The sequence below is a fragment of the Macrotis lagotis genome, chromosome 8 (genome assembly GCF_037893015.1).
Source record: "Macrotis lagotis isolate mMagLag1 chromosome 8, bilby.v1.9.chrom.fasta, whole genome shotgun sequence".
In the NCBI taxonomy this organism is placed as follows: domain Eukaryota; kingdom Metazoa; phylum Chordata; class Mammalia; order Peramelemorphia; family Peramelidae; genus Macrotis; species Macrotis lagotis.
In genome coordinates, this window is record NC_133665.1 from 103,994,991 (window position 1) to 104,007,206 (window position 12,216).

General features: G+C 46.9%; 1 protein-coding gene across 1 annotated transcript in view; it reads right to left on the reverse strand.

Moving 5' to 3' along the window:
* COL7A1 (collagen type VII alpha 1 chain) overlaps positions 1-12,216 on the reverse strand; it is a 56,180-nt gene that overhangs the window by 27,694 nt on the left and 16,270 nt on the right. The window contains exons 26-53 of the mRNA XM_074197865.1: positions 9,990-10,116; positions 9,632-9,778; positions 9,320-9,492; positions 9,153-9,188; positions 9,023-9,049; positions 8,777-8,812; positions 8,622-8,681; positions 7,093-7,155; positions 6,661-6,696; positions 6,294-6,329; positions 6,130-6,192; positions 5,919-5,987; positions 5,664-5,690; positions 5,511-5,564; positions 5,286-5,348; positions 4,199-4,252; positions 3,951-3,986; positions 3,667-3,711; positions 3,312-3,347; positions 2,120-2,164; positions 1,953-1,988; positions 1,672-1,710; positions 1,449-1,481; positions 1,153-1,206; positions 997-1,056; positions 855-890; positions 621-701; positions 383-418 (exon numbers count right to left, since the gene is read on the reverse strand). Coding sequence (XP_074053966.1) covers positions 383-418; positions 621-701; positions 855-890; positions 997-1,056; positions 1,153-1,206; positions 1,449-1,481; positions 1,672-1,710; positions 1,953-1,988; positions 2,120-2,164; positions 3,312-3,347; positions 3,667-3,711; positions 3,951-3,986; positions 4,199-4,252; positions 5,286-5,348; positions 5,511-5,564; positions 5,664-5,690; positions 5,919-5,987; positions 6,130-6,192; positions 6,294-6,329; positions 6,661-6,696; positions 7,093-7,155; positions 8,622-8,681; positions 8,777-8,812; positions 9,023-9,049; positions 9,153-9,188; positions 9,320-9,492; positions 9,632-9,778; positions 9,990-10,116 — 1,608 coding nt within the window. The remainder of the gene's footprint in view (positions 1-382; positions 419-620; positions 702-854; positions 891-996; positions 1,057-1,152; positions 1,207-1,448; positions 1,482-1,671; positions 1,711-1,952; positions 1,989-2,119; positions 2,165-3,311; positions 3,348-3,666; positions 3,712-3,950; positions 3,987-4,198; positions 4,253-5,285; positions 5,349-5,510; positions 5,565-5,663; positions 5,691-5,918; positions 5,988-6,129; positions 6,193-6,293; positions 6,330-6,660; positions 6,697-7,092; positions 7,156-8,621; positions 8,682-8,776; positions 8,813-9,022; positions 9,050-9,152; positions 9,189-9,319; positions 9,493-9,631; positions 9,779-9,989; positions 10,117-12,216) is intronic.

Sequence of the window (12,216 nt, forward strand, 5' to 3'; positions counted from 1 at the left end):
AGAAAGGAAGAAAGAGAGAGAGAGAGAGAGAGAGAGAGAGAGAGAGAGAGAGAGAGAGAGAGATTAACAGAAAGACACAGAGATCTAGAGAAACAGAGGTAGAGGAGAATAGGCAGGGGCCTATGCTTCTGTCTTGTGGCCTCAGAGTTTGTGGAGATGAGACAAGGAACCCCATCCCACCTTTTTCTTGCTTGTGATTAGAGACAGAGAAAAAGACAAAGTGACATTGAGAAGATGTTTTCCAGGCCTAAGACTGGTTTCTTTTGTAACAAAAATTTGGGATTGAGAGACTAGAGATCATCACTGAATGAAGAGCCCTTTGGTCAGTCAGGGGTGAGAGGTGGGAAGAGAAAACTGGGTCAGTCACCGGGAGCCATCTTACCACAGGGCCCTCATCTCCCTTGTCTCCAGGTTCTCCCTGTTGGAGAAGACAATAAATTCTTCCTTGATCATGTTTCACTTTCTCTTGTCCCTCCCCTCACCCTCTTTGCTGACTACATTGCTATATGCATTTTTCCATCCAGCCCACCTCCAACATTGCCATTCTTCCAATTCCTAGTTCCCCTCTCCCTCTGATCCATACAACCATCACCTCCTTACAGTCATTCCCTCCCTCTTACATCTCTCCCTCGAGGGCCAATGGGTCCTGGAGGTCCTGCTCGTCCAGGCTCCCCTTTCTCTCCAGGAGTCCCAACATCACCCTGTGGACAAGGCTGGAGTTAGAAATCTAAAGCCTGAGAAGCTCAGACAGATAGTCACATACACACACAAACAATGGATATTTTGCACACAGTAGGCACTTACTAAATATCTTTTGAATAGCCACAGTCACAGGCATAGGCATGTACACTCACCTTGGGTCCAGCTCTGCCTGTGAGACCAATGGCACCCTATGGAGGTGGGGAGAAACAAAGGTGGGGTGTGAGCATTGAAGTCTCCTTGGGAATCCTCTTTTTCCCCTTCTGCCCATAGCTCCTCATCCTCCCATTCACTTACTCGATCTCCAAGTTCCCCTTTGGGGCCAGGATCCCCAGGGATACCAACTCCAGGTGGACCCTAAATGAAAAAGGATAGAGGGCAGAGGTGGGTTGGAGAAATCCATGTGATCCATGACATCATCTTCCAAATTCCTTCTTCCCTCCACCTACTTACCCGGTCCCCTTTGGGTCCTGGGGCTCCCCTGGGTCCTTCTGGTCCCAAATTCCCCTGCAGATGATAGATATGTTAGATCAACTTGTATTCCCCAATCACCTCCTGCCCCAAAATTCCCTCATGGTTCCCAAACACCCCATAGAGCCCCTAACATAACTCCTTGTGGCGCTGAACCCACCCTCGAGCTCCCTTTATTATTTTCATTGTTCCAAACATCCTCTCTTAGATCTGCAACCTCTCCAAATCCAGAATCCTTCTGACCCAAAAGCTCCCAAAGGCCCCAGACCCTCCTATACCTTCTCTCCTTTTACTCCAGCACCATCAGATCCCTGGAAATCAAAGAGAAATTAGGGACCTTTCAGGACATACCAATTCCCAAGGAATGTTGAATTTCCAGGGGATGAAGGGGTGGAGTTTGGGGAAAATACATTCTTTTCTTTAAGGGGGGTATGCCTGAGGAAGGGAATTATTATCCTACCCTCAAAGTTCCCATCTCCCAAACCCAGTACCATTACTCACTATGATCTGCCCAGGTTTGCCAGGTTCTCCAGGTTCTCCCTGAAAAGGGGCACAGATGAAAATGAGAGTCCACTGGGATATGGGCCCTTCCCATATCCATACAGGGAAACTAAGGTACAAGTAATACAGGAACCCAAGACTTCCAACTGGTCCATATTCCCCAATATTTTAAAGATTTGGTGGGGGGGAATAGAAGGTGGATCACTGCCTAAGGGGGAATGGGGGCTCAATGCCTAAGGGGCAGCCTTGTGGGACTTAGCCTGGTTTGAGTTCTGAGTTACCTTCTCTCCTCTTCGACCAGTTGGTCCTGGGGGTCCCTGTGAAGTGACAGAGCAGCTCAGGGTAAGGAGGAAGAAAAGGAAATCCAGCCCCCATCTCCCAACTTCCTCTTCCCTTCCAAACTTCCCCCATCCCTTTCAGTCTCTTCCCACTCATTCTTCATACTCACCTCTTGGCCCTCAGCCCCAGGTCTCCCTGACAAACCAGGCTCTCCCTGTTGAGAGACAAGAGACACTAAGGAGGGATGACTTCCTCCCAGGACACCCCAACATCCCCCTAGGGCTTCAGTCAATGATGGGCAGGGAAGGTAATTATGTGTTCACAAACTCCTCCTTTTCAAATGTTTTCTAAGCTCTTCATCTTCTCAAGCATTCCAGGACCTTTAGCTCCCAGAATCTCTCTACTCTTCAATTCTATCTTCTCAAATTTGTCTGTCTAGGAGTTCTGCTCAGAGTCCTCCCAAGACATTCTTGCCCACGTGTCTCATCATCATCATGCATGGTCTCCTCTTTGGAGGATTCTTTTAAGATGTTGGGAGTGCATTCCATGGACACATTCAAGATGGTCCATGTCTCCTCATGTTCTCAGAAGGAGAAAGCCCCCCCTCCCCCTACAAGGATACATCTGGAGGAAAATGAAAGGATCCCTCTCTGGGACTATGATCTAATTGTGAGATGTGGTAGGCATGGGGAAGTGGGGGTAAAAAACATTCTCAAAGTTGAGATATTTTGGGACAATGAGGGTAATAAAAGGAACAAGGGGTGGGGTTCAGGACAACAGGGAAGTGTGTTGAGGAGCAAGAAGATCATGCAGGGATTAGAAAGGAGGGCTGAGAGGTATTGAGAGTTCTGGAGGTATAAGCTGGTTCTAACCCCATCATCTGCAGAAGAATCTGGGGCCAGAGCTCCCCATCAACATAGGGCCAGAAAGAGGAAAAGGGTTGGAAGTTAGAGGTCTTGGTACCAGAAGAAACTTTAGAGATCTAAGTCTAACAGCACTCTACTTGAGGGAGGGAAGTGACTTATCCAAGATACCCTATTTCCAACCCCTACACGCCTCCATACACATTCAAGGTCTTTGATCTAAATCCTTCTATGATATCACACTACCTATCCAGCTCACATAGAAAGTCAGAGACAGAGCTAGAATTTGGACCCAGGTCTCAAGATTCCCCATTCAGGATCCTTTCTGCTGTACCACAGTGGGATCCCCTCAGCAGGTGATATTCCTTCAACAATTCTTGAAGCCCATGGGAGGCTAGGGCCTGGGGAAGAGTTTCCAAGCTTCAGGAGGGGGCGGGGAAGTGAGGAGAAAGACCAGAGTATCAGGAGATGGAATGGGGCAATTCAGAAGGGACCTACCTGCAGTCCTGGGGGACCTGGGAAGCCTCGATCACCCTGATGACAGAAAAAAAGGTAGTCAATCAACACTCATATTTATAGCACCTTCCATTTAATAGCCCAGTGAGGAAGGGAGTATTAGAATTGATTTCCCCAATTTAGAAGAGCAGAATGAGAGGGATTTGGCCAAGGTCACACACTCAGTAATGGGAAAAGGAGGCATTCAGATTTCCCAAGGCCAGAGCTAGAGCACAGGGCTCATATATCCAGAGAAGTTCCAGGTTCACCACCCACAGGGTCTCCTCACTGATGCTCCTCACCACCATGTCCAGCCCGTCTCCCAGAACCATTCCTTCAACCCATAATATGAACTCACCTTCTCTCCGACCTCCCCTGAATAACCTGGCTGACCCGGGTCTCCCTGGAAGAGAGAATAGCTGAGGTTATGGGTGAACAGGTAGGGAAGCATCAACCTCTAGACTCAATCTCATATCCTTGGCCTAGTCCTCATCCTAGTCCACCTCTTCCCCATCACCCCCCCACCGAGTTCCACCCTGACCCCCCCCCCAGTTCTAAGACTGGTCTCCCCACAGGGTTACTGACAGATTAGAGGTCAAAGCCAAGGGTTGTGACCTCCTGATTGCTCCCTCCAATACTCACTTTGCTTCCAGGTTCCCCTGGTGGTCCTCGAGGACCCTAGAAGGAGTGAGGGTTAGATTTAGTGGATCAAGGGCAAGCTGAAATAGAGAGGAAGAACGTATTCCTTCCCAACACTATGTCCTTGAGCTCATAATATACCAACCAAGGAGCGCCATCTTCAACCCCTCCTCTTCCAAACCTTGACCAGGCCCTATACCCCCTAATTTGGGATCAATCTTCCTCCCCAATTCCTCTCAGGAGCCACTCACTCTATCTCCTGGGTTTCCAAGTAGACCTGGGAGCCCTGGAGATCCATCTTCACCCTGAGAACCAAAGTGTATAGGTTGGGATGGATAAGAGAGATTCCCAGAACAACACATGGAGGGGTGGGAAGAGTCCTCATTTCAGGTTTAGTCAATGGAGACACACACACCCAAGAGTGAGTGAAAAGGTCAAAGAGGAAAGTAAGAGAAGGTCAGACCCTCTACTCCCATCCCATCCCCATTAGGCTGTGAGTTCTATCAGGACAGGGTCTTATCTCATCATAGATTCGAGAGCCCTTAGGAATCTCCAGGCTAACCCTCTCATTTTATCAGAGGAAAGTTGAGATTCAGAGATGAGAAGTAATAAGTTAAAAACATTAAACTAATAACTAGCAGAACCAGGAGTTGAACTCAGATGTTACTACTCCACTCATGTGTTCTTTTTACCTTATCATCATAATGACCTGTACCTTCCCCAAGCCTTTAGCAGTGTGTTGTATACATTAGGTGCTTAATAGTAGTTTAATCAACTTAACTGTGAAGATACCTACTAGGTAAAGTTCAGACCTCTCTGTTTGGCATTCAAGACTCTGGAATTTGGTTCTACCTCCTTTTCCAGCCTATGTCTTTACTCAAACTGTTCCCAGACTCTATAAGGTGAATTCCTGACCATCCTTTAAAGCCCAATTCAAATGCTGTCTCCCCCAGGAAGCCTTTTCTGCCCTGTCAGTGATGAGCTGAGTTTCCTTTCAGGCCCCACCCCAACCCTTACAGGACCATATCTCTCCAATGAAATTTGCCATGTTCTAGGGATTACAATGACTTATGTTTATGCCTTTCCAGCTATTAGACTGAGCTCTTTGGGGGTTCCTACCTTCTCTCAGCTCCCTTAGTAACTAACACAAGGATCCCCAACAGTCGTTACTTATTAAATGATGATTGAATTTTGACTTATGGGTCACAGAATGTTGGAGAGGGGTTCCATGAAGGAAGTCACAGGAGTCAAAGTAGAGAAGGGTTTGATGTTAGTGGAGAGCCTGAGTCCAAAATTATCCTAAGGGATATTTAGCCAGCTCCTCCCCCCGCACCTTACCTTGTCTCCTTTCTCCCCAGGAAGGCCAGGAGGACCCATAGGACCTGGATTTCCTTGGAGACCCTGGGAGGAGATGAATTATATAATATAGGTATCATGGAAGGAAAAGTGGGCAAAACTCTGAAGCCCCCAAATCCATGAGAAAACAGCCCCCTCCCCAGTAACTCACTTCAACCCTTCCCTCCACCCAGGACTAAAATCTTGACAACTCCTCTCCCCACTTACTGGAAGCCCTGGCTGACCCCCTCCAACACCTCCACCACCTGGTCCAGGAAGGCCCTGGGAAAAGAGAATCCTGTCAGGGGGGAAATAAAGGTAGAAGGCTCTCCAAAATCTCTCTAAATGTCCTTTCATCCCCACCTTCCCCCATTCACTTACCGGCTCTCCTCTATCGCCCTTGTTACCCTGCAAAGGATAGCATGAGTGACTACCTGGAACCTCTCCTGCTCCAGCGATTCCTCTCTCCAAAACCCCTCAAGCCTCTGAATCCTTCCTCACAAGTTTCAGGACCCCTATTCTCCATCTCCCCCCATCCTGGAAACCAAGAGGGACTAGGATACATGGGGGCAGAGAGACAGAGGTAACTTGCAGGTAGGAAGGAATTGGGGAGAGGGGAATGTTCAAAGATGACACCTTTATCGATGGTCCTGGAGGTCCTGGCAAGCCTGGGTTCCCATTTGAGCCTCGGGGCCCTGGAGGTCCCTAAGGGTTAATGGGGAAGGAGGAGAAGAGAAGCAAGGTTATTGGGAGGCAGGACTGAAGAATCACTCCCTCTTGTCCCTCCCAAGCTCCAGTCCACTCTTCTTCCATCCATCACCACTACTGTCCCAGAGCCCCAACCTACCTGGACACCTGGCTCCCCTTTCTTGCCTGGCTGCCCAGCTCCTATAACAGAACCAGGCTTGCCCTATAGGAGTAAGCAGTAAGGAGAGATCATGATTGGTGTCCACTACTCCCCAACCCCCCCCCATAAAGGCACTGCTTTCTAGCCTTCCCAGAACTACTTACTGGCTCCCCCTTCTGCCCTGGCAGGCCTGGTTCCCCCTGTAGAGCAAAAAGAAATGGGGAGAGGATCAAAGGAAGTAGATGGCTCCCCCAAATCAAAGAAGAAAAATTCAAAGTAAAACTCCCTCTTCTTCTACCTCTTCTTCTTTCGTGAAGCCTTCCTGAATTGACAACAACTAGGCCCTCCCCTCAGTTACATCCCATATGTCCATCATATCAAATCCCTGGTCCCATTTAAAGGTGGGATACGAATTTAGAGGAGTAAATAAAGTAAATAAAGAATCAAACAAAGGTAATAAGCTGATGAAGGCTACAAGGGCATCAAGGGATTGAGAGTTAATGGTGGGGGGGGGGGAAGAGTGCTCCTTACCGCTTCCCCTCGAAAGCCAGGCTGACCAGGAGAACCCTGTAAACAGAGACCCAAGATCAGTCTTCATGATATGGAATAAGCAGAGCTGAGCCACAAGGATGAGCAAACCAGGTTTTCTATGAAACTCACCTCAAGGACACTGAATGAATCTCCTCCTTACCATCATCCCAGAACGTTCTGGTCACTTATAGACCTTACAGAGGAGGTCCCCATGCTCTGCCATTTCCCCTCCCCAAACACACAACTTCCTTCAATGTGAGAAACTCTACCCAGTAAGAATGCAAGCAACTGGAACAAACCCCTCTTCCTCCCAGGGGAATACCTAGTGATACTGCAGAACCACCACCATCCTTCAACTTTGCCCCAGGCACCAGAACTTCTAGTTATAGGTCCATGTAAGAGGTAACTTGAGTGGGTACAAGGTATACTCACTGTCAGACCAGGACTTCCAGGATTACCAGGGATGCCTGGTTGCCCAGCTACTCCAGGGAATCCCTTCAGAGAACAGAAAGATCAAAGTTCAAGGTGGAAGGAAATGGTCTAGAACATAGAGCACTCTAGACAGGGATGAGGACTGCCCACTCACCCCCTTCTGAGAATCCAGGAAAGTCACTCCACCTTTAACATACCATAAATTCATTGGCTGATACTTTCATAAGTCATATTCTTCTCTTTAATAAAAACAATAATAATAATAATAATAATAAATAACATTTACACAATACCTGCTGGGCAATGAGCTGAGCACTTTCCAAATATTTCTTTTGATCCTCACAACTACCCTGGTTATTATTCCCATTTTACAGAAAGGGAAACTGAGGCAAGCAAAGGTTAAGTGACTTGTCAAGGGTCACATAGCTAGGAAGTATCTGAGGTGGTCAAATCTGAACTCAGGTCTTCCTGATTCCAGGCCCAGTGCTTTATCCATTACACCACCTTATAACTTGGTCATTGATTTTCTCTTTTTTCTCTCTGTCACTCTCCCTCCTTCCTTCCTTTTCCCCTCCCTCACTATCTCCCTTTTTAGAATGTGAGCCCCTTTTCATTTCTCAAATATATAGGGAACTAAATCAAATTTATGAAAATAAGAGCTATTCCCCAATGGAGAAATGGTCAAAGGATATGAAAAGGCAGTTTCCTCTTTCAGAAGAGAAAATCAAAGCTATCAATAGTCATCTGAAGAAATGTTCTAAGTTATTATTAGAAAAATGCAAATCTAAACAATTCTGTGATACTTCCTCACATCTATCAGGTTGACAAACATGACCAAAAAGGATAATGACAAAAAACAAAGATGACAAATGCGAAAGGGACACTAAGCACTATTGGTAGAATTGTGAACTGATCCATTCTGGAGAGCAATTTGGAATATGTCCAACCAGTAATACCACTACTAGGCGTGTATCCCAAAGAGATCAAAGAGAGAGACAGACAGACACACTGAAAGAACCTATTTGTACAAAAATATTTATAGCAGTTCTTTTTGTGGTGGCAAAAAATCAGAAATTGAAGGTTGCCCATCAAGAGGGGAATGGTTCAACAAGTTGTGGTGCATGAATGAAATGGAATACTATTATGGTCTAAGAAATGACCAGGGGAAGGGCTTTCAGAAAAACTTGGGAAGATGTACACATAAACTCATCAAAAGTGAAGTAAGCAGAACCAGGAAACACTTTTTACAATAACAGCAATATTGTAAGGAGGATCTTGTGAAAGACTAGCTATTCTGATCAAGACAAGGATCTAAGGACTCATCCAGCTCTCAGCTCAACAGACAGAAATGGGCATTTGATGGAGAGTTATACCAGTCTGAAGAACATACCAGGCGTAAAGATATGAGACCTAGAGAGTGGGGGAGGCTGTCTCATCAGGGTGTCCCCAGGATTGGGAGCATGACTGGGAACCTAAGCTGAGGGACATGAATGCTAGGTAGGCATTCCTTACATATTGCCATTACTCACCCTCTCCCCCTTCTCGCCACTTCCAGGAAACCCCCGAGGCCCAGGGGGACCACTCCTGCCCTGAGAGAAAGGAGAGTGAGTGAGAGGGGGATGAGGGGGCTAAAGAAGATGGGGTATAGTAGACACAGGAAAAATATGAAGAGGGGGGCAGTTACCGGATCTCCAGGGGGGCCAATCTGTCCTTTCTGGCCCTGGGAAGAGAAAAGGAACAATGGGACCCAAACCACTGACCATACCCTCCCCAAGACAGACCTCATGAATCTCACCCCGACTCCCATCCACAGAGTCTCTCAATGTCATTCTAATTGCTTCCCTCTCCCCCACTGCTGACCCTTCTGACTTTCCTCCACCTTCGCAAATAAACATGCTCTATCCCACCCTTATCTTCAACTTCTACTCACAGTCTCTCCAGGTTCCCCTTTCTGGCCCTGAGAACATATATGGGGCAGAGACAAAGGTGGTCAGATCCAAGTACCATCTCTCAGTTTCCCTTCTTCCCTTCTCCCTATCCAAGAACCCCTGGATACTCACCTTCGGACATTGTGATGGACAGGGTGTAGGCCTCAGCTATAAACACAAACAAAGTCTCCTTGAAGTCTAAGCAGCTTGAGTTCCCCCCCCCCCACCCTGAGTGTCCTTCCCAAACCCATCCTTGGAGTTCTAGGTCCCCTCAGGCTGTCTACCCATGCATCTCTCACCTGGGTGCCAGAGGATGCATGGCAAAGAGCAGTGGCCAGACCACCAACTGCCTGCTCCAGGCCACGGGCATTGTCCACAGCAATAAAGACAGGAGGAGGATCCACACTGGACACTAGTCGCCTCAGTTGCTCTGGTTGAGCCCCAGGCATGCCCAATGCAAGCACAGAGATCCCTGCCAGAAGCATTGCTCAGACTGTGGGGCCCCCACACGTAGATGCCATATCTTTCCCTCAGACTAAGATTTTCCCTAAAATGGGAACTCTGCTTCCCCCTAACACTTAAAATTGTGTTATCCCCACAAACCAACTCACCTGCAGCTTGAACCTCTCGAGCAGGACTGATGACATCATCCCCAGAAGGACTATCCACCACCACCACCAGCAAGCCGGGTACATGAGCACGACGTCCTTTGCTGCCAGGGGCCAACTGGTACCTATATGCCATAGAGATGGCAGCTCCTAAAGGGAAAGAGCACTTGGAGGCTGGGCCCTAAAGAGAGAATTCCTAACTCTGTCTGCCCCAGGACTATCCCTTTCTCAGCCACTAAATCTGGATGCTTGGGGACAGATGGCAAGCCCACAAACCAACCCCAGAGAGCCAGAGAACCCAGGAGACAGAGCCTGGGCAGTGACTTGAATTGTGTCATCCCATTCTGGCCTAGTCCCTCACCAAGGTTGTTCCCACTTGGATCTCTGTAGGGAATGTCCTGGATCCGCTGAAGCATGGAGTTTAGATCATAGGAGCCATTCAGGGGGGCCAAGGGGGTGGCTCGATGACTGTAGGTCATAAGCCCAACCTGCAAGGGAGGAGGTTTGAGAGCTGAGATGGAAGTCTGGGAATATCTTGTAATTCATTATAGGTGTTCCAATCCAACCTTGAAAGCTTAATTCCGAAGTCCACCACCACTTCCTGTCTTCCCTGATCCCTCTGGTAAGAATCACCCTCCATTCAAACCTAAACATCAATTAGCATCTGTTTACACCTTTCTGATGGAGAGAATGTTGGGTATTCTAGCTACTGGTGTTTGTGCATTATCCATCCATTAAACTGAAGTCCAGAGCCCAGAACAGATAGCCATTAATAGCAGGTGATAAATAACAGCATTTTTAATAAACTATTGAATGGGGGCAGCTAGGTGGTGCAGTGGATAGAGCAACAGCCCTGAAGTCAGGAGGACCTGAGTTCAAGTGTGACCTCAGACACTTGAGAATTAGCTAGCTGTGTGACCTTGGGCAAGCCTTGTAAAAAAATGTTAAAAAGTAAATTGTTGAATGATAGTCCTCAGTAGACCCAGAGAAAAGACATTGGCTTGGGATGAGAACTGGAGATGGGTCTTTCTGGTGGAACAGCTATTAGGTGGGGGATGAGGGGGAGGGGCCTTTTAGAAAGAAAGGAGCTGGAAGAGATCCCAGTAGCATATGCTGATTGAGATGGAAGGTAGCACTCCAGAGCTGTGTGCTCAAGACCACCCCAGAAGGAATTCACCCTCCCTGGGGTATGAGGAAGGTAAATAATCTGGGGAGATGCTGAACTCAAGATGCTATCAGAAAAACATAGGATGGGAGGGCAGCTAGGTGGCACAGTGGATAGAGCACCAGCCCTGGAGTCAGGAGTACCCGAGTTCAAATCCAGCCTCAGACACTTAATAATGACCTAGCTGTATGGCCTTGGGCAAGCCACTTAACCCAATTGCCTAGCAAAAAAAAAAAAAACCTAAAAAAAAGAAAAAAGAAAAACATAGGATGATAAAGTCACAAGGATGTTAATTAGATAGTCCAAGTTCACCAAACTAAGAAATTCATTTGTGTCCTCGAGGGAGTAGAAAGAGATTCTGATGAATGCTAGTTGAAAGAATGAAAGGAAGGAAATAAGTATTTATTAAGTGCCAACTGTATGCCAGTCACTATGATAAGTACTTTATAAATATTATCTCCTTTGACAATAAATGCTTATTTGAAAAGGGGTCCAGTTAGGAAGAAATCCCACCATTTCCAAGAACCAAAGGTGAGAATACAAGAATTCAGTCTAGGTCCAAAAATCCAATTAGTGTCTGTAATCTAAACAGTAAGGCCAGTCAGGCCCTTGTAAATAGAAAGGGGATTGACAATAGGGAACTGTTTGAGTTTTAAATCATAACAAAATTGTAGATTTAGAGGACCATTGGATCTTAGGACTAGATGGAATTTTAGAGAACACTGCTTTACAGATGAAGAGACTAAGATTTAGGAAAAGACAGAAACAAGCCAACATGACTAGTAAAAGGCAGGTCTAGAACTAGAACCAGGGTTCACTGACCTGCAGTTACCTAAACGATGTTAGAGTGTACTTATAAATGAATGCTACTGGATGGAGTCTGATCAATAAAGGTGCTATGAGGTAATGGAAAGAGCCTTAGCCTGGGAGTCAGGAGGTCTGGGCTCCCACATCCACCACTCCCTAGCTGTGTGACTATGGAGAAGCCACTTGCACACACAGTGTCTCAGTTTCTCTATTTCTAACACAAGGAGAATAGATGTGATCTCTAGAAGATCCCTCCTAGACCTAATGTCTTTATTGTATAATTATAAAACTAAGAATTGAAGAGAATAGAATGAGCTGAATATAGGGGGAAAGGAGGAATTACTGAAAAGGGAGAGAAGTCAGAAAGGGGGCAAGCAGGGGCAGCTAGGTAGTGCAGTGTATAGAGCACCAGCCCTGGAGTTAAGAAGACCTGAGTTCAAATTCAGCCTCAGACACCTAGCTGTGTGATCTTGGGCAAGTCACTTAACCCCATTGCCTTGCAAAAAACAACAAAAAAAAAAACAATGTTAAAAAAAAGGGGGGCAAGCATCCAATTGTAGGATCTCTCTACAGGTGAAACTTCTGCCTTTGGCATCCTGAGTAGCAGCAGTAGGAA